At 42.8% G+C, this 26767-nt stretch overlaps 2 protein-coding genes across 2 annotated transcripts in view; both read left to right on the top strand.

Annotated features, from left to right (window-relative positions):
• Positions 1–11206, top strand: part of Gnb5 (G protein subunit beta 5) — a 40437-nt gene extending 29231 nt beyond the window's left edge. The window contains exons 7-11 of the mRNA XM_026391782.2: positions 426–517; positions 3806–3854; positions 6679–6775; positions 7496–7662; positions 8895–11206. Coding sequence (XP_026247567.1) covers positions 426–517; positions 3806–3854; positions 6679–6775; positions 7496–7662; positions 8895–8906 — 417 coding nt within the window. The 3' untranslated portion in view covers positions 8907–11206. The remainder of the gene's footprint in view (positions 1–425; positions 518–3805; positions 3855–6678; positions 6776–7495; positions 7663–8894) is intronic.
• Positions 11207–17651: 6445 nt separating this feature from the next.
• On the top strand, positions 17652–19889 carry Bcl2l10 (BCL2 like 10). The gene is made up of 2 exons (XM_026389957.2): positions 17652–18080; positions 19746–19889. The coding sequence occupies exons 1-2, from the start codon at positions 17652–17654 to the stop codon at positions 19887–19889; spliced, it is 573 nt and encodes a 190-aa protein (XP_026245742.2).
• Positions 19890–26767: the final 6878 nt, after the last annotated feature.

Below are 26767 nucleotides of genomic sequence, written 5' to 3'. Positions count from 1 at the left end.
AGACAGAGCTGGTACTTTTGCTACTCAGCTTTAACCCTGCTGACCCGCTCATTAGTGTCACAGCAGAGAGAGCCCACCATGCACCACCGTCTGCCTGCCTTGCCCTCTGGGCTTAAGAAGGTGGACAGAAAAAGGAAAAAGAGAAGGGGAAACGAAGGACAGGGAAATGCCCAGAAGGAGGGTGAGAAGGAGGCTCTGGAGAGTCACCTCCATTGAGAAATGTGTGAAAGAAGAAAACATGCTAAAGGGGAAAGCTGGGTGCCCCCCTGCCTTGCTCCTTCCTATTCCTAGACCTAGTTCTAACTTTCTCAGGGTTTATCGGTTGAGAAAAGTAGCTATTCTCAGAAAAAAATGTCTTGGGACTCCTTCTCTGACTATAGACAGTCCTTGCAGTGCCATAACTCTGAGTCATTTTACATTTGCAGGGATGTGACAAGAAAGCCATGGTGTGGGACATGCGCTCTGGCCAATGTGTGCAGGCCTTTGAAACACACGAATCTGACATCAACAGTGTCCGGTCAGTAAGCAAAGTGTTCCTGTTACTTCTCTGTCCTGTCAGCATTACCTGGGCTTGGATTATCCCCAGCCCAGGAACCACCTTCAGGCTGAGAGGGACTACTCAACAAGAGAGGCTGAAGGTGATAGAAATGATCAGCGCTCCAGGTCACATGGAGAGTTTTCATTTAATTTCTTTAGGAATAATCGCTAACCTCCCTAAATTGAATTAATATTTCTCATGCATCCAGCAAATATTTACTGAGTGTTAATATACTAGACATCATTTTCATAACTGAGATTGCCGGTGGTGAATAAGATAGGCATAGGCAAGGTCTTTTCTCTACTAGAGGAGATAAACTATAAATAATAAAAGTGCAGTTTAATTTGAGATATCAATAAATGATATGAAGAAAAGTAAGACAGGGAGATATGATGGGATGGGCTATTTCTTAGATAAAAAGTCAAAGCCTCTGCTAGAAGGAAACCCTGAAATCAGGGCCAGAATAATAAAAGAGCCAAGCTGCAGGTGGAAGAGTTGGGGGAAGAACACAGAAATGAGATGTCGAGGGACCTAACAAAAGGCCAGGTGACCACTGGAGAGTTTAGGGGCAGGGTAGCTAACAGGAGCATGTTTCACCTTGAAAAGAGCACTCTATATAGATCATAGGGGAGCAAGAATGGCAGTATGATGACCACTTAGAAGGTTGTGTGAATTCAAGAAAGAAATGGTGGTTGAAGCTAAGGAAGACATGATGGAGACAGAGAAATGTTAAGAATTATCAAGGGTCTGAGATTTTACCTACCTGAAAGTGAACAAGTTAGGCTGCCATCACTCATAGATGCTGGTAGAAGATACGACTCAGAGATGAAGGACAGTTTCTATTAACAGCAGTGGCAATATCCAGAGTATCAGTATGTTTGTGCTGGTTACTTGAGCCCAAGTCACCCCAGGGTGACATACAGAGAGCCAAATAATACCTGCACGCTCACAGGATGCACTATGGGAGAACCCTGAACTTAGGGAACAAAAATCTTTTATCAGGGGCAGTAAGTAGTGATCCATTTCCTAAGACAGGGAAGACTAGAGGAAGTGCAGGGAGGAGATTATTTTACACATGGATCTAGGAGCTCTGTTCAGGACTAGTTCAGTCTGAGATGCCTAATAGATATCCAAGGAAGATGTCAAGTAGGTTGCAGAATCTGTGAATGGGATTCTAAGGGAGAGGTCAGGATGTGACATGTATGGAAGACACCACTGCTGAGATAGTATTTAAAGAGTCTTCATTATACTCAGAATCCCAAGAATGTTCTTTATACTTGGTGGGAAAACACTAAACTTGTTCCTCTTAAAAGCAAGAACAAAAGAATACTTATTTACTTCAGTACTCCCTACTGTCAAATGTGGGGTAAGGAAAAAGAAAGAGACTTCCTTTTTGCAAATGAGTAGTAATTACATGGACAATCAAGGAAAATCAATCCAGAAACACTACAGAGAGCAAATGAAGTAAGATGCATAATGGAAGATAAAGTCTCAAAAATAGTGATAATGAAGTACAGTTTTAAAGTGCACATTCTCTCACCCATGCTGTGCCCTCTACCCTGAACCCCCTTCCTCTAATGTCCATCAGACTCTCAGGTCTCCAGGTCTCTTCAGGAGGCTGCCTAGTTCCCAGGACTGAGTTAGATGTCCTCTGGTGACAGGGGCCACATTGTACAGCCAATGTATTCATCTGTCTCCTCTGCTGAGGAAATCAGAGGGATACATACAACCAAACATTAAGTATTTATGAATTCTTAAGATAAGAAATTTTTTAAAGATATTGATAAGTAGAGAAATAGACCTCATTCTTGACAGTAAGAAAAAAATATTACCTATCAAGTGGACATTCCTTCTGTGTAGAGTGCAATCCCAGTTAACTTATTTTATAGAGTGCTATAAATTGATGCTGAGATTCATCAGGCAGATTTTATGGGGACTGATCCAGTACGCTGTGTCTAGGATGCCAGGGCAAACACAAAATACTGTCCCTCCAAAGCTAAGGTCACACTAAGTGTTGTCATTGGTCTCTTAGCATGCCCTTGGCATTTAACCATAGCAATAGTAGAGAGAGACAGTGAGGGAAAGAGACAGACACACCAAACGTCACTTTCAGATAATCCATTTTACACTTGAACCCTAAATTTCCTGCCAGCAGAAGGAAATCATAGCTCATGATGTCCCAAATGGAGTATAATCTAGATATCATTTTAATTTGACATTGGAATATTGGTGTGTCAGACTCCATGAATCTCTAGTACTTTCAAAAATATGAGCTTCCAAAGACAACAGACTGACTGAAGCAGAGCTTCCAGTTCTCAGCACGTGCCATCTAAGAGCCTTTCTGTTCTCCATCCCCTGCTTTCAGACTGGTATAAGTTAGTCACACAAAGTCAAGCTTCCCACTCTCTCTTGCCAAATGTCTTTACTTTCAACTCCCCCAGGTAGGAGAGGTAATTCCATAAGCTGTTTTAAGAGACCTTCTGCTCCAGCCTTTATAGAGCTGTTGGATGTAGGCCATTTATACAAGAAAGAGGGTGCAACAGGAGGTGTGGGGACACCTCTGAGTGCTGGCAGAGTGGGGTTTGGAGACCTCTGTTCTGATTCTGCCCACAGCCCATCATCTACCCATTTTTCCTACCTATCATTGAGAAGAGTGAACATGGCAGTAATAGTTGCTTATTGAATGCTTTTTATTTGGCACCATGTGAAATTCTTTGCACGTTGGGTCTTATTCGTCTTCCCAACAGGGAATATGTGATATTATCCTCAATTTTAGCTGAAGAAACTAAAGCTAGGCAAGATACAGCCACATGTAGTACATGACAGCACAGACAGCTGAACATGGCTGTGTATATCTGACTCCAGTGCCTGTTCATAACCACATTTTTATCCTTGAGCTCTGAGCCCACTCTCGGGAAATAGGTATGTGATCAAGGGAAACTACATCTACAGGGCACCTGCTCTGTGTTCAGTGCCTGATACAAATACACATATTTCATTTATTCCTCATTCACACCCTGCAAGGCCAGTGTCACCGTCCCCTGCTGACAGAGAAGAAAACTAGAGGTCACTGGACCTGCCATAGAAGCCTCCCTTCAGGTCTCTTTAACGAATGTTCCTCTGTCCCTAGAGGTGGAGGTTCTGATTTTGGATGTGCAACATGGGAGGGTCTTCCTGGAACAGCCATCCCAGAGGACTCTTATGGGTGTCAAGGGGCAGTAATGACCATTCTGGATTAACTGCTTTCTACCCAAACTCTCTCTGCAGGTACTATCCCAGTGGAGACGCCTTTGCTTCAGGGTCAGATGATGCTACGGTATGTTTCTAAGCTCTTGAAAACTTTTCCTATGAGAAAGAGAGATATAATAAATTAATTTTGTCTTATAAAAAATAGCTTCTTATGAAAGTAATGTATATTCAGTGAAGAAAAATTTAAAAAAATTTTAGTAGTTGATAGACCTTTATTTTATTTATTTATACACAGTGCTGAGAATTGAACCCAGTGCCTCACATATGCCAGGCAAGTGCGCTACCGCTGAGCCCCAGTCCCCAAAACTTAATTTTTTAAGGAGAAAAATAAAATTACCTTAATATCTCTAAGACAAAAATCAGTTAGATAAATTCCTGTCTTTTGTCTCTTCAAACAAAATGCTTTATAATTTGCCTTTTTCACATAGTGGATTATAAAAGTCTTCTCATACTGGTAAATATTTGTCTACATTATATTTTTCTTAATAGCATTCCACATATAGACATGCCAGCATTTACTTAAACAGGCTTTGATTTATGGACAGTCAGCTTTTCTCATTTTCTTTTCCCCTGTTAAAAACACTGCTCTAAGTAAATGTTTGTGTACCTTTCTTATTATTTCCTTAGAACTCTTAGATATAACTTGCTGAGCCAAAAGTAGACCCAGCTTCAAGTCTTTTGATACTAATTGCAAATTATGTTTATCAATTTTTGAGGGCAAAAATATTTTTCGGCTGCCCTCAAAAATGTCAAGTATTGGGCTGGGGATGTGGCTCAAACGGTAGCACGCTCCCCTGGCATGCGCGGGTCGCTGGGTTCGATCCTCAGCACCACATAAAAATAAAATAAAGATGTTGTGTCCATCGAAAACTAAAAAAAATAAATATTAAAAAATTCTCTCTCTCTCTCTCTCTCTCAAAAAAAAAAAAAAAAATGTCAAGTATCAGTAGGACCTGGTCGTGTGCACCTGTAAGTCTCAGCTACCTGGGAGGCTGAGGTGGGAGGATCACTTGAGCCCAAGAGTTAAACACTAGCCTAATCAACATAGGGAGACCCTGTTCCTAAAAAAAAAAAAAAAAAAAAGCATTAAATATCTTATTAAATAATAGATTTCATTCCAATTTGCTGCTATAAAAAAATTACAAGGTAATAGATTAAGAGTTTTGGTAATAATGAAAATCATAAGCTTTTCTATGTCAAAAAATATTAACAAAAGATAAGGACATAGCCGGGCATGTGGGCACATGCCTGTAATCCCAGCAGCTTGGGAGGCTGAGACAGGAGGATCAAGAGTTCAAAACCAGCTTCAGCAAAAGCAAAGCACCAGATAATTCACTGAGAGTCTGTCTCCAAATAAAAATACAAAATAGGGCTGGGGATATGGCTCAGTGGTTGAGTGCCCCTGAGTTCAATCCCAGTGCCAGAAGAAAAAAAGGTAGAGCATATATTTTGGAAAAATTCTTGCCATGTATGTGATAGACCAAGTAAAAATCCTTTAGATATGAAGAGGTTACATAATCAATAAGCTGAATACCACATTTGATGGACCTTTATTCATTTATTATATAGGATAACTATAGACCATTTACAAAATAATAAAATCCAAAATGGCCAATAAATACCTAAAAATATTTTTTAATTCATCTATAATCAAAGAAATGCAACTTGAATGTATTCAGATGCCTGTTTTGCCTGTTGGATCAGCCAAGCATTGCCCAGGGGTGGAGCTGGTGAGGCAGAGAATCTTTGGAGAAACCCCAGTGAGGCTTGTAGGTACCACCCTTCTGAAGGGAAGATTTTCAGTGGAAATTATGAGCTTTTAAGACATCCTTGTGTTTTGACTTGGCATGCCATTTCTTGAGAACAATTCTATTCTAGAAATTCTACCTCTTGACTATTCTAAGGAAATTTTCAGAGGTGTATTAAGATTTTTACATAAGAATGCTCACAATAGATTTTTTTTTTTTCAGTCCTGGAAATTGAACCCAGGGTCTCTCACATGCTAAGCAATCACTCTGTCACTAAGCTATATCCCACACCTTTTTTATTTTGGGACAGGACCTCACCATGTTGCTCAGGGTGTCCATGAACTTGTAATCCTGCCTCAGCCTCCTAAGTAGCTGAGATTACAGGTGTACACCACCAGATGAGGCAGCATGATAGTATTATTTATAGAGAAAAATTAGTCACAAAGCAAGCACTTAACAGGGTGTGGCCAAAAAGATTCTAACATATCAACATGAGGGATGTTTGACAACCATATAAAATTTTTTGAAGGTTATCTAATGATAATTAAATAATGCTTATAATGTTACTATAAACAATAATAAAACATCTACCCAGGGCTGGGGTTGTGGCTCAGTGGTAGAGTGCTTACCTAGCATGTGTGAGGCACTGGATTTGATTCTCAGCACCACCTGTAAACAAATAAATGAATAAAGGTCCACCAATAATTAATAAAAATTTTTTAAATCTACCCCATTTATATACACACACATAAGATAGAAGTAGACTGAAGGAAACAATCTAGACATTAGCATACGTCTAGGACTTGGGGTGACTTTTATTTCCTTTTTTTATGCACTTCTGAATATTTCTGAATTTTCTACAATAACCATATTTCCTTTATCAGGAAAAGATATTTCATTTTTGTTTTTGTACCTGAAGAAATTTTCTGCATGTACTGTTTGTTTGGGTTTCCAATGATCCATGGAGATTAATGGAAGTCAAAATTGAGGGATGAAATAGTAGAAGAAAAAGCTAAAGAGATATTTTTACCTCATCTGTCAAACCATACAAGCCACTAGCACCCACCAGTAGCTCTGGGGTCACCATGTCACCAAAGTGGAGCCAAAAGTAAGTGCTTTTTTGTCTGTTTCTTTGTACCTCAGTGTCGCCTCTATGACCTCCGAGCAGACAGGGAGGTTGCCATCTATTCCAAAGAGAGTATCATATTCGGAGCATCCAGCGTGGACTTCTCCCTCAGTGGTAAGATTGTATTTCAGAACATTCCCCAGGATTGTAAGACAGGACCTGAATGCAACCAACTCTCTGTCAAGCTTTCTACTAACTAAACTTTCTGTGAACCAATATGCTAAACTCACATTTGTGCCATTTTTCTCAACTGCCCTTTGTGTGTATGTGGTATGTGTGTGTGTGTGTGTGTGTGTGTCTGTGTGTGTGTGTGTCTGTGTCTGTGTGATGCTGGGGGATAGAACCCGGGGCACTTTACCACAGAACTACATCCCCAGCCCTTTTTATTTATTTATTTATTTTTAATTTTGAGACAGGGTTTGCTAAATTGTCTATACCATCTTTGAACTTGCAATTTCCCTGCCTCAGCCTCCCAAGTAGCTGGGATTACAGGGGTACGCTACCACACCTGGCAAAATGATCTGTTTTTGTCCGCCTTGCCCCTTGGTCCCCCTTCCTCTGGGGTCCCATATCCTGTACTACACGTAAGTCCTTATAGAATGGTCACATGATATTACAGTGATTTATTTCTCTCTGCCACACATCCAGCATGAGGCCAGCAACTGTGCTTTTTCCTCCTTGAATCCCAAAGGCAAAGTGCAGGGCCTGGCACATTGTGGCCTAAGATACTGTTTACTGATTGAATGAATAAGTGAATGAATGTGCGAGTGAGTGACGGAAGAAAAGCAGGAGGGAGGAAACTGGTTTAATAACCATCATATCACCCACTTGAAGGTCGCCTGCTCTTTGCTGGATACAATGATTATACCATCAACGTCTGGGATGTTCTCAAAGGCACCCGAGTCTCCATCCTGTTTGGGCACGAAAACCGCGTCAGTACTCTCCGAGTTTCTCCTGACGGGACTGCTTTCTGCTCAGGATCGTGGGATCATACCCTGAGAGTAAGTGAAATGTGTTTCTACTGTTCCGGGTGTGACAGGAGGGAGAAGTGACCAGACTTCCTTAAAGCAGAGAGGGCAGAGCAGGCTGAGATGGGCTGGTCAGCCAGGCAGCAATCACTTCAGCTCTGTGGGCAGCCATAGAGGCAAGGAGTTTCCTGGAGAGGTGCAGAGGGCCCCATCCGCACAGGTAGGTGTTCAAGCACAGATTGGACAACCATGTGTCAGCGTCAAGTTGAGGGATAGCTGGGCTCAATAATCCACAATGCTGCTTTTGACCCTGAGGGACAATTCTTGTGATCCTAACCTTTGGCACACCAGATTTCTAGCCTCTCCTCCCAGTTTTGCTGTGTTCTTCTTACTGATGACCTTGTTATGACAAGGGACACAGGCCACAGACACTTTAGGAAGCCTGTGAAGCTCCTAAAATGGTCTTACAAAGTGTGTGTGTGAAACAAGCCCTCGTGGCTTTCTTCAGATTCTCAAGCTCCATGACCTTGTCCACCATTGGCTCCCTCAAAGTATCATCAAAATAGCCTATTCATTAAGCAAAGCAAGTTTATTCCACAAGTCAATATGAAGGATCACAAACTTGACAGAGACTTAGTAGCATCTCAGAAGGGGAGGGCAGAGGCACATGTGAGGGTCTGGCTTAAGGCAGGTCTTAGGACAGAGGCAGTTGGTTAGGATTGGGCATGTCTGTGGCATGATAGTTTTAAGATTGCTGGAACCTGGGTGAGGGAAGGATTTCAAAGACTGGTAGAGTAAACAGTCATTTGATGCTCTAAGTTGTCCTGAGACTTGGACATTATTTCTAAAGTGGGCAAATGGAATGTCTAGTTTTAGGATAAATAGACATAAAGAATTTTTACAAAATTCCTGAAACAAAAAGTTTTCTGTGAGTTCATCTAAGTGTCTTATTGACAAACACAGTGAACTATTGGGGTACAGATGGCTCAGTTCTCAATCTGAAAGAGCTACCAGTCTCTAGTAAAGAGGCCACAGATGCCTATGGATGATTAACTAAGGGAGAGGGGAGTCAGATCCCCAGAAGCACCTTCAGGTGGCTGGGAATGAAATGTTTTCCTCCTAAGGCACGTGAGTACCCTAGTTTGATGGAGTGAGTTCATGCGTGTGCCGTGTGCATACAAGTGGATAGATTGATTTTATCTCCTTAAGTTCAAGTGAGACAAGTTGTTAACTACTAAGGAATTAAAAATTATCTGTCTTCACAGGTCTGGGCATAATCGTCATCTCACAGTTCACACATACGTACCTGAGGATGGAATGTGAAATCTTCACCTGTAAATAGATAGACCTTCTAGAAGAGCTTAGGGTTTCTTGCAGTTTAGCTTAAGGGATCAGCTGCATAGCTCAAAGCTCACTAAGCATCTTCAGCATCACTGCTAAAACCACCGCCCCTGGAAATACATTCTCATGAGCCTTCAGCACTACAAGAATACTTTGAAGAACAGTATTTTTCATTTTGACCTATTTATAAAGTTTATCCATTTTTAAGGTTATTCTAAATAACTTCAAGTTTATTCTGAATAACTCAACTCATTCTGTTGCCCATAGAATTCAGCAATTGAATATTTCATACTACTTCCTTGAATCAAATTCATTTTCAGAACACTTTAAAATCTGCTTTTTCTTAGCGTACACTGTGACTTTTGGAACCTTGCTCTAGAAGTGCTGGTTTTATGGACTGTCTAAGGAGGAATATGTTAATTGGCCTGTGACAGAACAAAATTCCAATTCCAAATGTCATTGGACAAAATCACTTTTTAAAAATGTGTTTTTATTATAAAATTATCTTTTTTCAGTCTCCTGTCATCTTTTTTGAGATAGAACATTTTTGTCTGTGTACACTGTTATAAATGAAGCAGGAATATGCATAAAACAGACAGGATGTTTGATTCATGAATTACATTGCTGATGTGGTATATGCCTAAATAAATGTATTAGGGCATTTTTCCTCATTTGAGGGAAGAGCTGAATGCTGTCTGTAACACAATGCTTCTGAGAGCAAGCAAAACCTTCCTGTGTGGGAACATAGGACAGTAAACTTATTTAAAAACCTATTAGTAGCATTAGTGGAAACACTTGGATCAAAGTGGATCTTATCCATATAAATTATATTCATATATATTGCACTGCAATTGTAATTGCATACACAGATTGATGGATAGATCTTGAATAATAATGTATTTATTCATCATATATTTGGAGAAAAATATCAAAAGAACGTTTTGTCTTTATTTGAAATTCAGCAGTTCCTTCTAGAAGATGCCAAGTACTTTTTGTTATGAGATTCCTTTTATTCTTTCTTTCCCTTTCTTTGTTTTAATTTTAAGTTGTAGAGATCTATTCTTTGTTTTAGTAAGCTGCTCATTCAAAAAGTTCACATGTGCCCAGGCACCGTGGCACACATCCATGGTCTCAGCTGCTCAGGAACCGAGGTAGGAAGATCGCTTGAGTCCAAGAGCTCAAGATCAGACTGAGCAAGATAGCCAGACCCCTGTCAAAAAAGGGGGGGAGGGGTGGATACAAAAAGATACATTACTTAGGGGACTGAAAGGTCACCTCAGAGACCCAAATCCTTCCTAGGCGAGGCTTGCCCTGTGGGTGGCCTGGGGTGTGACCGGCCAGGTGCTTGCTGTGCTGAGGCTATTTGTGTATATCCCCTGGGTTGTCCAGTCCCCTCTCTGCTCTGCCCAGCCCTTTTCCTAGTGGTAGTTTTGGCTTTGTCGGCCCAGCCCCAGGGCCTGCTTCTCCAAGAGGCCCTTGCACAGCTGGAGCTGGAACAGACATGGGAAAGGCCTGGACTCCCATAAGCACTGGGGAGGTGGGAGTGCCAAGCCCACCCTCAAAACTATTCAAGCATCATGATGGGCCCACCAGTCAAAATCAAGCAGATCAGCTGTTCTATAAACTCACTTTAAATAAACACAGTACTTGTATTTAATCATTTGCAGAGCAAATATTTACCAAGGGTTTTTATAAGACACCAGGGCCAGGGTAGAGAGGAAAAGATTAATGGCCTCTTCCTGCCTCCTGAGAGCTCAGGGTTAGAGGGAGCATGGTTCAGAGGAGCCATGTTTTAGAATCGTCCAACGGCTGACAGGGTCAACCCTAAGGGATGAGCTCTGCTCCTGAACATCCCAGAATTTGCCTGGGACTCACTGACCTCGAGCTGTCACCCCTTCCCTCTCCACACACCTCTTTGTCTCTCTACTCTGACCTGGACCTGCTAGCTTCCAGAAGTGAAGAAACACAGGGCAAAGGAAAGCCCACTGCACTCAGGGAAGCAAGTTCAAGTGTCCATGTTTGGGGGTGGAAGCATCATCAGTCCACCTGCAAAGTAGCCCAAGATTTTCCAACCAAGAGAGCAACTTCAAGGCCAGATGAAAGTATTCCACAGAATGCCTTGGGCAGGAAGCCACCTCTCCCCAAAGTCCATGTTCTCACAGTGGGTGCTGTTTAGTATTTATTGGTGAAATTCTTTATTTGGAATATACTATGCCATGTGGAGACTCAAGGGTAAACTCCATGTAATAAATTGTATTTTGCATATTGAAAATAATACTGAGTGTAGTTTTTGAATCAATTTTTCTTTTTTTTTTTTTTTTTTTTTGTAGCAGACCTGGGGACAACCTGCTGAACCAATTGTGGTGAAGGGGCGCAAAGGATGTGTCCCAGGCAAGAGAGGAGCCTCAGGGAACCTCCTCCCCAGCCAGAGAGAAACTTTAGGCAGAAAGGATGTGTAGAGTCAACAGTGTTTGTGGGACATATTTGTGGAACAAAATCATATCAGCTGCTTTAGAGAGTAGGCAGTCAGCCTATAAGAACCTGGGGTCCCAGTGACCTTCCCTGTTCTGGGGTGAGCCAGAAGCAGACACTCCGTGTCCACTTCTCTTCTCCCCTCCAACCCTTTCCACACCCTCCTCTCGGTGATTGGTGGTTTAAAAGCAGCACAGGTTCTAGGCCTTGAAAAGGCCTGTGTGTCTGGGCTCATGTAATTCCAACTAGCTAGAAGTTGGCCCCACTGACACTCGGCTCCTCCATAAGTTAGGAGGGGCGGTATGGTGACAAAGAGTGAGGACCTTGGGTTCCCAGCTCTACCACTTATGCAGGATACATAATTCTAAATATCTTTCAACCTCAGTTTCCTCATCTATGAAATGGGACAGTAGTAAAGTAGGTGAAATGCCTACTCAAAACTTTGGCCCCCTCTCTGTCATTTCCCAGTCCCCTTCCTATTTCTTCCCTCTCCCCTCTCACTCCTCTTACTCATTCTCCCTCTTTCTCCTTCCTTCTTATTCTTATCCCTACCTCATTTCTCTTCCTCCTCTCTTCCCCTCACCATCTTTTCTCTCCTCTCTTCATCCCCTTCCTGGCTTCCTCCCTCTCACCCCTTCAGGGGCTCTGGTTCATACTTTTAAGAAGCTAGGGGCTGGGGTTGTGGCTCAGCAGTAGAGTGATTGCCTAGCACAGGCAAGGTCCTGGGTTCAATCCTCAGCACCACATAAAAATAAATAAATAAAATCAAAGTATTGGGCTGGGGATGTGGCTCAAGCTGTAGTGCACTCGCCTGGCATGCGTGCGGCCCGGGTTCGATCCTCAGCACCACATACCAACAAAGATGTTGTGTCCGCCGATAACTAAAAAATAAATATTAAAAAATTCTTTCACTCTCTCTTTAAAAAATAAAAAAGACTGGTGATGTAGCTCAGTGGTCAAGTTCCCCTGGGTTCAATCCCCAGTTACTAAAGATAATTTTAAAAAAATAAATAAAATCAAAGTATTATGTCCAACTACAACTAAAAAATAAATATTAAAAAAAAGAAGAAGAAGAAGCTAGTGGGCCCTTTCAGGCACCTCTGAGTGAGAACTCCCTGGGGGCCATTAAGGCCTTAGAAGAGCTTAGAAAAGAAGAAACCAGGATAACTAAGGAGAGCTGGCCTCTAGGAAAGGCCCTCAGAGGAGGCTTGGGGCAACCCTGGGCAGCATGGGAAGTCACAGAGGGTCCCAGAGAGGCAGTCAGAAGGGCCCAAGAGAAACTGGAGCCTGTGACCTGCTTAAAACCTTTTCTAAGGAGGACCTCTAGAATCCCGGGTAAGAGCAATGATAGGTTGGAAGATTAACAGAGGCAGGGGTTGAGGCCATGTTGTTTCTCCCAGGCCTGGAGAACAGGGATTTACTGTAGATCTTCATTTCCCAAACTTGCCTGCTGAGAACCTTCCCAGTCAACAGCAGGGTGAAACATGGTTCCTCGGGCTGCACTGGGTAGGCACAGAGGGGCCAGGATTACGATGAGGAAGCCCCCTGGGGGATCTTCTTGTCTCCAGATCCTGTCTGTGAGTGAGAATTGGATCACTCTTCAGGGCAGACCCCGGACTTCTCATTTCTAGACAGGACTTGTCTGGAGCCAGGCCAGCTTTCAGAACTGCTAACAGCCACAGGGACTATGGCCCCCCGTGGGCTAACTCAGGCTGATTCTGGTGAAAGATATGAAGTTATTTTATATTTTGTATTACAAAAAGGATGCAGAGCCTCCAGTGAGGAGACGGGATCAGAAATGGTGCTATGGTTAATCTAACCCCCATAAATAAATACCAATAACTGAATGTAAGAATGGTATCTCACTTATGTGAAAACTGACAACAGGAAGTGCTTGTCTCGGAACCTGAGGTTAGCTAACCAACACACCACTGTGAATGCCTGACTTTGTCATAAACAAGAAACCATGAAGTTGAGGTCACTGTTTCCAGCCTGTGTGTTTTCCACAGTAACAGGCAGCCTCCTGCCCTTAGGTCTCTTCTCATAAGAAATGAAAAGTTTAGGGCTGGGGTTGTGGCTCAGTGGTAGAGCACTTGCCTAGCATGTGTGAGGCACTGGGTTCGATCCTCAGCGCCACATAGATATAAATAAATAAAGGTATTGCATCCATCTGTAACTAAAAAAATAAATAAAATAAAAAAGAAAAGTTTGTCCTCACAAAACCCAAACACATATGTTCATAGCAGCATTATAATAGCCAAAAGTGGAAATAGCCCAAATGCTGAACAACAGCTGAATGGATGAATGAACTATTATTCAGCAATAAAAAGGAATGAAGTGCTGACTCATGCTACCTCATGGACGAACCCTGAACACTTTGTGCCAAGTGAAAGAAAGACACAAAGAGTCACAGATTATATGATTCCATTTATACGAAATGTCCAAATAAGCAAATCCACAGAGACCGAAAGTAGATTTGTGGTTACTTAGGGCTGGAGGTGGAGTTTGACTGCTGAATGGATTTCTTTTGGAGTATTGAAATTAGATGGAGGTGAGATTGCACAACTCTAAATACACTAAAATCACTGAGTTACATACTTTAAAGGTGTGAGTCTTATGGTATATAAATTATATCTCAGTAAAGCTGTTATGTAAAAATGCAGAAAAATAAAAGGCAGCTACAAGCTGTTTGCAAAATTTCAAAATAAAAAAAAAAACAAAACAGAAATCACATAGATAAGACAGTTGTATGTTTGAGTAAAACAAATGAGCCTGGGTTGGAGCCCTGGTTATTTCGTATGAATATCAAAAACTTCTCTGCAAAAGCAAGCTTTTACAGCATGCCAGACACTGTGCTAAGCACTCTGCATACATCAACTAATATACTCCTGGCCACAGTCCTGGGATGCAGACGTTTACTTATCTTCATTTTTGAGATGGGAAATCAAGGCCAGGAGTGCTGAATAGCTTGCCCATGATTGCACAGCTTCAAAGCTGCAGAGCCAGGATTTTAATCATGTCTGACTACAAACTGCCTCTTGGCACTATGTGTGAATAGGAAATTCTGTGTGGGAGATAATTTTTTTATCTATTGTTTAGTTCTATTGATAAAAGAGTTACCAATGGCAGATATTTCCTACTCACTCTCAAGCTTCTCTAAATCTAAGAAAAGTTGTGCTTATTGTTAAAATATATTGTTCAGAATAGTAGAATCATGACTCTCTTGCATATATGATACTTAACCAGTTCAAATAAGAATTTGATGTGTATAGATTTATATTCTCTTACAACATCTCTCATTTGGCTCACTCTGATGGGAATCTTTCCCATTGGTAGATCAGGCACTTAACAGTAGCATTAGCCAGCTCAAGTTCTATAGTGGAAATTCCATGTTTTTGAATCTGTACATACCGTCTGTCCCTGCTGCCATGACCTTCCTGCTCACTGAGCAAACAGCTAGGTAGAGAGACTGACTGACATTTCACAGAGTGCTTATTTTGGTCCACCTGATTGAGTCTCTGCAGTGGATGCCCTTTGGCAGGCATTCACACAGCACACAAATACCTTCACAGTCTATGCCCATTCAGAGGCCTCCGGCCATAATCATCTTCCCAGTGTTTCCTTATCATCGGTCTTTCACTCCTGTTTTTTTTTTTTTTTTTAAAGGCTCTGACAATCTAGGAAAACCATCAGGAATGCCCATGAATCAGTGTAGATCTGTACTCTAAGCATCTCTCACCCCAGGCAAAGTAGACAACAAACACACTACTCTTATTTTTGCCCACTGAGTAAATTTTCCTTTGCCAGTGTCCTTCACAGTCACCCCTAAGTGTGAGTGAATGCCATAGCTATTCACTTTTTTTTTTTTTTAATTGTACTGAGGATTGAACCCAGGAGTGCTTTACCACTGAGCTAAGTCCCCAGCTCTATTTATTTTTTTTATTTTGAGACAGGGTCTCACTAAGTTGCCTAGGGCCTTGCTAATTTGCTGAGGCTATCCTTGAACTCACAGTCCCCCAGTCTCAGCCCCCCAAGTCTCTGGGATTACAGGTCTGTGCCACCATGCCTGGCACTATCCACTTTCATATGGAAATAGCTTATCATATGGAACCATCTGTAATCCAGGCTTGAGTTTTCCTCGATCAACTGGCCTAAACAACACCCCAAGAGACCATACACATGGAAAGAGGGGAAGGGAAAGCACCTTGGGGTTGAAGGAGTCTGGGCAACCTGCTTATATACTTGTTCCTTCTCAACCTGCCTGAGTTCAGTCTCTCATATGCCATTCCCATTTGATGACAGATTGCTGCTCTATACATCCAGCTTTATGACTCAGTAGTCTAGACAACATTGAGTTCAGATGGGACTCAAGCTGTGTAGTCTCTTTATGGTTAGGCCTATAGCCTTTACCAAGGCTCAGTAGAAAGCCACAGCCTACTTCACAAAAGGAGAAAAGTCATCTTCAGAAGAAGTAATAGAATTTGCTAAAATTCTAGTGGTCTCCAACCATCGTCTACTAGTGTTTGCCAGAGGTTGCATACAGCATATTTTGACACAGCAAGTACCATTAGATCTGCTGGATCATAAGACCCAAGGGGTGGAGTAGCCTCATGGCAGCCTGCATGTTCTGCACAGCTTTCTTTTACTGCGGTCCCCAATTCACCAGCCTGTAGACTGAGTTGAAGTAGAACACTCAAATGTGGTATATGTTGCCTGTGAAACCTAAATGGCCTACTGCTACAGACAGAATGCTTGTATCCCTCCAAAATTCATGCTGAAATTCTAAACCCCAACATGATGGTATTAGGAGATGGGGGACTTTAGAAAATGATTAGATCAAGGATGGAACCCTTATAAATAGGACTACTACCCCTATAAAAGAAGCCCCAGAGAGCTCATTTACCCTTTCTGCAATGTAAGGGCACAGTAAGAAAACTGCCATGATCCAGGAAAGTGAGCTCTTGTCAGACACAGAATCTGTCAGCATCTTGACATTGGACTTTTCAGCCAATAGAATTGTAAGTAACAAATTTCCCTTCTTCATAAGACATCTAGTCTATGGTATTCTGTTATAGTTACTTGAATGGACTAAGATAACTACTAAGTGCTGTGTCTCATTTTTCTTTCTTTCTTTCTTTCACTATTTTTTCTTATTTTTTAGTTGTAGTTGTACACAATACCTTTATTTTACTTATTTATTTCTATGTGGTGCTAAGGATTGAAACTAGGGCCTTGCCCATGCTAGGCAAGCACTTTACCGCTGAGCCACAACCTCAACCCCTCTTTATTTTTTCTTGTAGGTGATGCAGATTTGTCTTTTACTCTGGAAGGGATATTAAAACATGTTCCAGACCACTGAACCTCAGAAATGTCACTGCTAGTACCAATTCTATATCAGTCTGTGTCCAATCAGGAGAAAGAAACCATAGAGTAATATGAACTGAAAAAGTTTAATAGAAGATTTTTTACTGTATCAGAAGATTGGAATAATAAGGAATTGGTCAGTAAAAGAAATGAGAACTCTAAGCAATATAGGAATGGTGGTGCAAGGAGCAGCTGCCTCCTAATAACTGAATACTTCAACTTCTCCTATTATAGTGATAATTATAATTAAAGAAATGGTCCATTCCTTTGTGTCCACCCATTTCTAGAAGTTAAGGTCCTTGAGGTCAGGAACCATATGTCTTGTTCTTCATCACATCTCCAGTGCAAAGGGGGAAAGGCCTAGCACCCCACAGGCTCTTAACATCTGCAAATGAATACAGCACTGTAGCAGCCTCCAGGAGAATTAGCCCTGTTTCCTGCCCCTTTTGCCACACCCAACCAAAGAAATCAACACACACCTGAATGCATTCTTCCAATTTAGAGATGCTGGTTAATGGCTGCTGGAGAGCAGTCAGTGCGGGCTGTGTGGCCTTAAAGGAAAGGCAAGAGCCATGCCCAGCTTGGACTGTCAACTCTGGTTCTTAATCCCGGAGCCCAGAACTAAGCAATAATCCCAGTCTGGCACTGCTCCTGATTGCTACAGACACACGCGAACTCCCGCAAACCTCTGGGACTCACTTATAGAATGTCACAGGTGCAAGTGGGATTCCCATCAAAGGCTTCTCTCCCGACCTTAGAAAAACAGGAACCTGGCGCCAGCTGGGGTAGACGCAGTGGGCTCTAGAGAGAAGGCGGGGGTCGAGGCCCGGTGCGGAGGCCAGAGGATGGCAGACCTGCTGCAGGAGCGCACCGCCCAGCTGCTGACCGACTACCTGGAGTACTGTGCCCGGGAGCCGGGCACCCCCGAGCCGCCGCCGTCCACTCCCGAGGCCGCCGTGCTGCGCTCTGCGGCCACCCGGTTACAACAGCGATACGAGCCCTTCTTCTCCCTTTACCGCGGGCACCCAGGTAACCGCGTCGAGCTGATGGCACAGATGGCAGAGGCTGTTCTTTCCGACAACCAGGCCCTCAACTGGGGCCGTGTGGTGATGCTTGTGACCTTCGCAGGGACGTTGCTGGAGAGAAAGCCGCAGGACACCCACGGGCCGCACACGCGGGACCAAGCTGCCCTGGACAGTCGGCGTCTCGTGGACTTGCTCTGTGCTCAGCTCGTGGGGCGGCACCGCGCCTGGCTGGAGGCTCAAGGCGGCTGGGTGAGCACCACGCAGCACAGGTCTGCTAGCACTGAGGGGGACCCCGACCCATCAGCCCCCGGGGGGCGGGGGTTCTCCTGAAAGTGAAAAGTCTGGGTTCAGCAGCACGGGAAAGGCTGGTGAATGTCCGGGGTTTCTTCTCTTGGCAGTCAGATTGGCAGAAATTGAGCTTGCTAGAGGGCTCCAATTAATTGAGCATGACTTGGGTCTGCAAGCTTTGACCTTGCCCCCTTAACTAGCTTTTAGGAAACTCTGTTAGGTCTGCAGGGTTCACTCATGTAGGGATTCCCAACTAGTAAAGTCAACAATAATGCAGCCCAGGCCAGGCGGGTTTTCCCCTCCTGCTGCTTGTTAAATGACTTTTGGAGAAAGATCCGGCAGAGTGTGTGGTCACCAGTGGGGACCTTCATTTCTAATCCCCTGAACCCTGCTGATGGGACCTTCCAGGCCCCAGACTTTCGGTTGGAGATGATGATGATGATGATGATGATTTTTGGTACTGGGGACTGAACCCAGGGGTGTTTAACCACGGAGCCACATCCCCAGCCCTTTTTTACATTTTATTTAGAGATAGGCCCCAAGCAATTCAATGAGACACTAACTAAATTTCTGAGACTAGATTTGAATTTGAGATCCTCCTGCCTCAGCCTCCCGAGCTGCTGGGATTACAGGCGTGTGCCACTACACTGGAGATTAATTTTCAGCTCCTGGACCCAAGGAAAGCTGACCACTTAAGCCCACAGTATGACTCTTGGATTCTGAGCTAGACCCCTTGTTTCTTTCATCCCCTCCTCACCAGTCTTGAATCAGGACTGGAGTGACCCATATTACAGGATAAATACAGCTAAACTATAGAAACTGGTAATTTAAAAAAAAAAAAAAAAAAAAAAAAAAAAAACTTTAGTCTGTTTGTCAATTTCCATGTAGCCTTTCTCTGGTAACAGATGGGGTACCTGAGGCTCTCTGCACCTAAAGAGGAAATTAGGAGGGTGTTGTGTTTTTTGGTTTTTGGTTTTTTGGTGTTTTTTTTTTTTTTTTTTTTTTTTTTTGCTAATCAACAGTGACTAAGGAATAATCTCTTAACATCAATAAGTGGGAAATTATCCTACTGGGTAAACAGGATTTACCCTTATTTTCTGGCTAGAAATAAAATGCCACAACCTGGAGTTTAATTCCCTTCCTAAATGGAGCCTCTTGCCTTATTATCTCAGGTGATAGTTTTTTAATCTAGTGATTTAGCAGTTCCCCTAATGGCATAGGTTCTTTGTTCAGAAAAGAGTGTGATTACTCATGGCAGTCTCCCTTCTTCCATTTAGAGTGTTCCCGCTCTAGGTGACAAAGTTAAATGGTTGCTTCTGTGCACTATGTTGGACTTCTTACAAATTCTGATGGGCTCCTAGCTACAAGTTGCCTATTGTCAGAATCCCCTTTCTTTTTAAATACAAGAGTTATTTTACTGTTTAATCTGGAACCTCCTGCATATTGGGTTTTTTAATATTTCTGTTTGCTTGGTTTTGGTTTTATGCTAGGGATTGAACCCAGGGCCTGTGCATTGCGATGCTTGCACTTTACTACTGGGCTGCACCCCCAGCCTCCCCTGTGTATTTGAGCTCAGGTTTTGAGCATCAGGAAACCTAATTCTTCTCTTCTCTCTGTCCCTTGTAGGATGGCTTTTGTGACTTCTTTAGGACACCCTTGCCACTAACGTTTTGGAGAAATCTTCTGGTCCAGATTTTTATGTCGTGCCTTTTAGCAACTATCTTCATCTATTTCTGCACACGATTTTATCGATTTTATCGTACTTCCTAACATTTTAAACCCATTTTTATCTGTTAACCATGACCAGCTAAGTGACAATTTCAGATAAGAAGACAAGAACTCAGGAAAACTTCCTCCCAGAGACATTTTTACCCCCATGCTACAGGGAGTCCTGCGGTGATGATTCAGCCAATGTTTCAGCTCATGTTCAGCCAATGTTTCAGCATATACTCAGGTGTGAGGACTAAACCGCAGAGGCTCTTTTCTGAGTGGGGGAAATAGGGAGTCTAAAGGCTCTTTGCTCCAAAGAACTGCAGAAGAAACTGCATTCCATTAACTGAGAAATGTGCTCTTGGCTGCATTAGGATGAATGAATAGAAACCTCTCCTGTCCATCCAACATTTCCGCTGCTAACTCACCATGGCTGTGGTTTCAGGGCAAAATGATCCTCAGAGAAATCTAAGTCCCATGCAACAAGGAATGTGATATTAATCCTTTTATAAGGAATTCTTTGAAATCTAAATCCTTTGATATCGACTTCCTGGGACATCTAGGTTTATAGAGCCAATATTGTTTTTTTCCTCTGACTTGAACAAAATTTTAAGTAACTTCAAAGTTTTAATAAATGTATATTTTTAAAGAAACTAAGTTGGTTTTCCTCTGATTCAATTCTCCTTTGTTTTTATGAGGAACTCGATGACCATTTTTCATTGCCTCCTTAAATAGATAATATGTAACAATGCTTTATTTTAAATCATTTAATCACCACACAAGCTCATAAAAATAATTTTCCTCTGTTCCACCTTCCATTCTGCAATCAACCCATCACTTACAAGGTGGTCAGCTGTGCCATGTCCCTTCAGGCCTTCCTGGCCACTGTTATACTTGCATTATATAAAAGTGGACATGCTCTTTTGACTTAGTCTTATGAGCTCTTGTACTTCAGAGCATGAAGCTCTGCCATGCAGATCTGTTATAGAGTATTCTCCCCTATGGCAGGATTAGCTGCTTTAACTATCCCTCCATTGCTAGGTGCCTTAGGGTGTTTCTCCTTCCTCAGGCTATTAGAAGCAATGTTGCATGGATTTCTTGTGTGTGTGTGTGCGTACCCTTTCACAGATGCCGATTATGTTAGAGAATTCTGTGTGTGTGTGTGTGTGTATAAATTTGGCTGCTACTTCTGCATGTAGTGGTGCACACCTATAATCCCAATAGCTTGAGAGGCTGAGGCAGAATTGTAAATTCAAGAGCAGCCTCTGCTGAAGCTGAACTCGGTGGCAAAGTGCCCATGGTTTCAATTCCTCACCCCTCCTACCCAAAGTTGGCTTCCACTATATTATTATTCAAATTGGCTCTACCAGTCCAAAGTTGTGGATGCTTAGCTCTTCACATTCTTGCCAAAGTTGTAATCCTAAATGTTTCCTTTATGGCTTTTGGTATTTGGGTTTTCTATAAGAAGGTCATCCTTATCCCAAGATTATAAAGTGATCTGTTCTTTGTTCTTTCCCTACTTATAGGAGGAATTCTCTTTTTTTAAATTATTCTAATTTGTTATATATGACAGAAAAAATTTCAACTCATACTACACATCTAGAGCACAATTTTTCATGTCTCTGGTTGAACACAAAGTAGAGCCATACCATTTGGTCTTCATACATGTATTTAGGGTAATGATGTCCATCTCATTCCACCATCTTTCCTACCCCCATGCACCCTCCCTTCCCCTCCCTCCCCTTTGCCCTATCTAAAATTCTTCCATTTCTCCCATGCTCCCCACCCATCCCCATTATGGATCAGCATCCATATATCAGAGAAAACATTCAGCATTTGGTTTTTTGGGATTGGCTTACTTAGCATAATATTCTCCAACTCCATCCATTTACCTGCAAATGCCATGATTTTATCCTCTTTTAATGCTGAGTAGTATTCCATTGTGTGTATATATCACATTTTCTTTATCCATTTATCTACTGAAGGGCATCTAGGCTGGTTCCGCAATTTAGCTATTGTGAATTGTGCTGCTATAAACATTGATGTGGCTGTGTCCCTGTAGTATGCTGTTTTTAAATCCTCTGGGTATAAACCGAGGAGTGGGATAGCTGGGTCAAATGGTGGTTCCATTCCAAGTTTTCTAAGGAATCTCCATACTGCTTTCCAGATTGGTTGCACCAATTTGCAGACCCACCAGCAATGTATGAGTGTGCCTTTTCCCCCCACATCCTCGCCAACACTTATTGTTGCTTGTATTCTTAACAGCTGCCATTCTGACTGGAGTGAGATGAAATCTTAGAGTAGTTTTGATTTGGCTTAGCACATCACTTTTGCTGAGGCTGGCTTTGAATTCACAATCCTGCTGCCTCAGCCTCCCAAGCCACTGGGATTACAGGCGTGCACCATCATGCCCAGCAAACACCTCAGTTTTCTTATGGGCATCTTCCTTCCTCTCAGACCATGTGGCTCTGGGGGGGTCCACTCTTCCCCACTTTACACCACCCCAACGTGAGGAAACACAATCCAGATCTGGCCTGACAGAGCCCACTCCTGAGCCAAGCTAACAGGACTCGGCCCCTGGGTTTCTGTGGGGAAGACTCTGGCGCACCAGGTGAAGAGAGCCTACATGAAGGGAAGACCACACGGAATGCTAGGGACCCCCCCCCCAGGAAACTGCTCTGGTGTTAGTGCTCCCATCTCAGGATGTGACTATGCCCAAAAGTACCTGGGACCCAGATTTCCTTTTCTATTTAAACTAATTGTTGATACACATGAAACTATTCAGTCCTGATTCCTAAGTATTTGGTATGACTGCTATAAAAAGAAATTTAGAGTCTAAATCTGGCTGTTTTGAATGCTCATTAGTTCTAACTAGTTTCCTTTTCCAACACTTACACCTTACCTTCTTAGTTAATTGCATAAATTCATAAATAGTTGTGATAACTCTCCCCTATCTACCAGGATCTCCCTTGATTTCCAGTCGATAGATGCTGCCTTTTCTTTTAGCATTTTCCCCCCACTTGAGAAGGAAGGAGAGACGGAGATATTGCTCTGGTCAGAATTTAACTTAGACTCTCAGTTCTTGGAGTCCGTTAGGGATTAAATACATCTGCACTAATCCTCTGAGGCAAGAAACCGTCTCCTGAAGGTAAGCAGTGCTGACTACCATGTGGTGAGCCTGGCAGTCTCAGGACATGTTTCCAAATAGAATATCTAGCCACAGGAAAGAAGTATTTTTCTCATGTGGCAATCACTTGTTTTCTAGCTCGCTCCATAAGCTAAGTGGTCTGGCCTACTAAGAGGAAGAAAGATTAGCATGACGTGGCATGGGTTGCTGTGGAAGTTCAGGCCTCTCTGGTGCAAAATTTTTAGTGATATCACCTGTCAGCCTGTACATAGTAGGTCCCTCAAATAGCATGTCTCAATGTGACAGCCCTGTGGTCTTGGAGGTAAGGACTTTTGGCCTGAGGCTCCATTCCTTGGCTACTTTGAAGGCTATGTGTTGCTATCTCAAGTTTTTCTTGCATTTCTAAATGCTGGCTGGACCTTCTAGGTGAATGTTGTTTGCTTCAAACTCAATTTCCTCCCCCAGTCGAACTTTCCCTGTAATCTGGGAGTCCTTTGAGACCCCACTTCCTTATCTCCCTGCTGCTTTTCCCAGCACATACCTAAGTATTTGGTATCACTCCCAGGACATATTCTTTCTTCATCAAAATCTCTCTGTCCTCACTGGGCATGCCTGTAATTGCAACAATTTAGGAGGCTGAGGTAGGAGGATAGCACGTTTAAGGCCGTTCTCTGAAACACAGACACTTTCTGTAAATAAAAAAATAAAAATGGCCAGGTATGCAGGTCAGTGGTAGAGAAGGATTTCTTGATCCCGTGTTTCTTTAGGAACTTAGAATCTCTTTCCAGCTCTTTTGGGCACATTTTATCCTTTCATACCTCAAATCCATCTGCAATTCTGCTACTTGGAGTAAACTAGTAAAATACCAGAAATATATCTTTGTTCGAAAACCTTTATGGATTCCTCATTGCCTCCAGTGGAAATGGTACAAATCACCTGGACTGACATTCCCTCATTACTCTTCTCTACACACACACACCCATTTCCTTCGCTCATCTCCCTCCAAGGGGCTGTGAATTGTTAAAAGCAGCACAGATCCCTGACTTCCATCCCAAATTTCCCTATCAACATAAAACCAACACAAAATACCATTGAATGGTACTCATATCCTTAATGATAATCCTGTGCTACCTTTTTTTAAAAAAATAATTTTAATATTTATTTTTTTTTAGTTCTCGGCGGACACAACAGCTTTGTATGTGGTGCTGAGGATCGAACCCGGGCCGCACACATGCCCGGCGAGCGCGCTACCGCTTGAGCCACATCCCCAGCCCCCTGTGCTACCTTTTTAATGGCCCTCAGGTACACAGAATCACACTAATCATCATTAACTCTTGACCACTCACAACTGCTCCGTACATGCCTGCTCATATTTACCTTTTTTTTTTTTTTTTTTTTTTGGTGGTGGTGCTGGGTATTAAATCCAGGGTCTTATGTATGTAAGGCAAGCACATTACCAACTGAGCTATATCCCCAGCCCACTCATATTTACTTTTTAAAAAATTTATTAGGTGTAGATGGACTCTACACAATGCCTTTATTTTTATGTGGTGCTGAGGATCGAACCCGGGTCCCGCCAGTGCTAGGCAAGCACTCTACCACTGAGCCACAATCCCAGCCCCTCATATTTACTTTTAATAAAAGAACAAAACAGCATACTACAGGGACACAGTCACATCAATGTTTATAGCAGCACAATTCATAATAGCTAAACTGTGGAACCAACCTAGATGTCTTTCAGTGGATGAATGGATTTAAAAAATGTGATATATATATAATGGAATATTACTCAACAATAAGAATAAAATCATGGCATTTGCAGGTAAATGGATGGCACTAAAGAAGATAATGCTAAGTGAAGTTAGCCAATTCCAGAAAAACATATGCTGAATGCTTTCTCTGATATAAGGAGGCAGACCCATAGTGGGGTAGGGAGGGGGAGCATGGGAGGAATAGATGAATTCTAGATAGGGCAGAGGGTAAGAGGGTAAGGGAGGAGACAGAGGATTAGCAAGGATGGTGGAATGCAATGGACATCATTATCTAAAGTACATGTATGAAGACACGAATATACAACCAGAGATATGAAAAATTGTGCTGTATACATGTAATAAAAATTGTAATACATTCTGCTGTCATTTATTTTTTTAAATAAAAGAAAGAAAGAAAGAAAGAACAATTTACCCTCCTCTCAATAGAAAGCTGGCCCTTGACCTAAGTGTGTCTAGCTCGGTGGTCTTTCCCAAACCCTTCCTTCTGCAATGAGACCATGCCAGTCACGAGCTAGCCCAGACCCAGGACAAGGCAGACCTCCCTGTGGAAGTGAGGTCCCCCTTTGCCTCCCCACATCTGACCAGCAGGGTCATGACCTGGAAAGATGCCAGGTGTATATTCTATACCTAGTTGCCATGTGAGGGAAGGAGTTACTGTAACAGGATGTACCAAATGGGACATGTCCTAGGACAATCAACTCTTCAAGTGGCAGCACACACACAGAAAGAGCTCAGTGACAGGATATGACTACTGGGAGCAAATGAGGCATGTTCCTTCCCTGATGCTGCTGCTCCTGGGGCTCAGTTCATTGACACTACACTGTGTCACCCGAGGACTTTTCCAGGGAAACTTCTAGTCCTGTTTGAATTAGCCAGGGTGGTCTTTGCTGCTTGTAACTCAAACTGTGACCAACATTCTAGACCCCAGATAGGTGATGGGCAGAAGAAAGGAACCCTTAGCAGGCCACGATTTTCCTCATCCAAAGTGGCAGATATGAGGATGAGGCATCCTAAAACTGACAAGCCTCACTGCAGACAGCAGAGAGCTACAAAAGAAAACCTATTCAAAAGCTGGTTTGAGCTGGGTGTGGTGGTAAGCCTAGCAACTGAGGAGGCTGAGGCAGGAGGATAGCATATTCAAGGCCAGCCTCATCAACTTAGTGAGACTTGTCTCAACAAATAAAAAGGGTTGGGGATGTGGCTTAGTGATTAAAGATCCCCTGGGTTCAATCCCTGGTACTAAGGGAGTAGGGAAGCTGACAAAACTATAGTTCATCACTTAGAGTCCAGGCCTAATGCTCATGCTGCACACAAATAATTATGTGTATTTTGCAATGTGTTGGTTATCTAATGCTAACCTAGGTAGTATGTCAGTCTGGCCTATGACCTATCTTCACACTGTGACCTTCCCACAATTACTGTTACAACCTCTAAAACTTATAGAGAACACTGTTGGTGTTGGTGTGCTAGGCCTGCTGTAACAAAATAACACAGTCTGAATGACTTAAGCAATAGGAACTTACCTCTCAATTCAAGAGGCTAGAAAGTACAAGGTCAATGGACCTTGGTTTCTCCTGAGCCCCCTCTCCATGTCTTGCAGGTGGCTGTATTCTCACTGTGTCCTCATGTGCCCCTGGTGTATCCCCCTCTTATGAGGACACCACTCATTGAACTACCAAACTCCACCCTCTCTTATTCCCTCATTTAATCCTAAGTACTTCTCGAAAGGCCCTGTCTCCAAATCCAGTCACATTGGGGGTTAAGGCGTCAACATATGAATTTGGCAGGGGGTGAGGGGGACACAATTCAGTCAACCCTCATCCTCTTCCAAGTGGGACCCGAGCCACTCCCCACTCCTAGCAGTCCTCTGAATTGCAGCCAGGAAGCTCTTCCTTAAAACACCAGCCTATTGGTGTCTACCTTCCCAGTTTAAGTCTTGCAGCGGTATCCTCCAGCTTTCAGATCAGTTCAAATTGCTTAAATTAATCCACAAGGGCCTAGGTGACGGACATCTCATTCAACTCCTCATGTCCTGCCAT

This window comes from Urocitellus parryii, chromosome 6 (assembly GCF_045843805.1).
Source record: "Urocitellus parryii isolate mUroPar1 chromosome 6, mUroPar1.hap1, whole genome shotgun sequence".
Taxonomy (NCBI): Eukaryota; Metazoa; Chordata; class Mammalia; order Rodentia; family Sciuridae; genus Urocitellus; species Urocitellus parryii.
The sequence above is the reverse complement of the archived record's forward strand: the minus strand, read 5'-3'. Positions and strand labels throughout refer to the sequence as shown.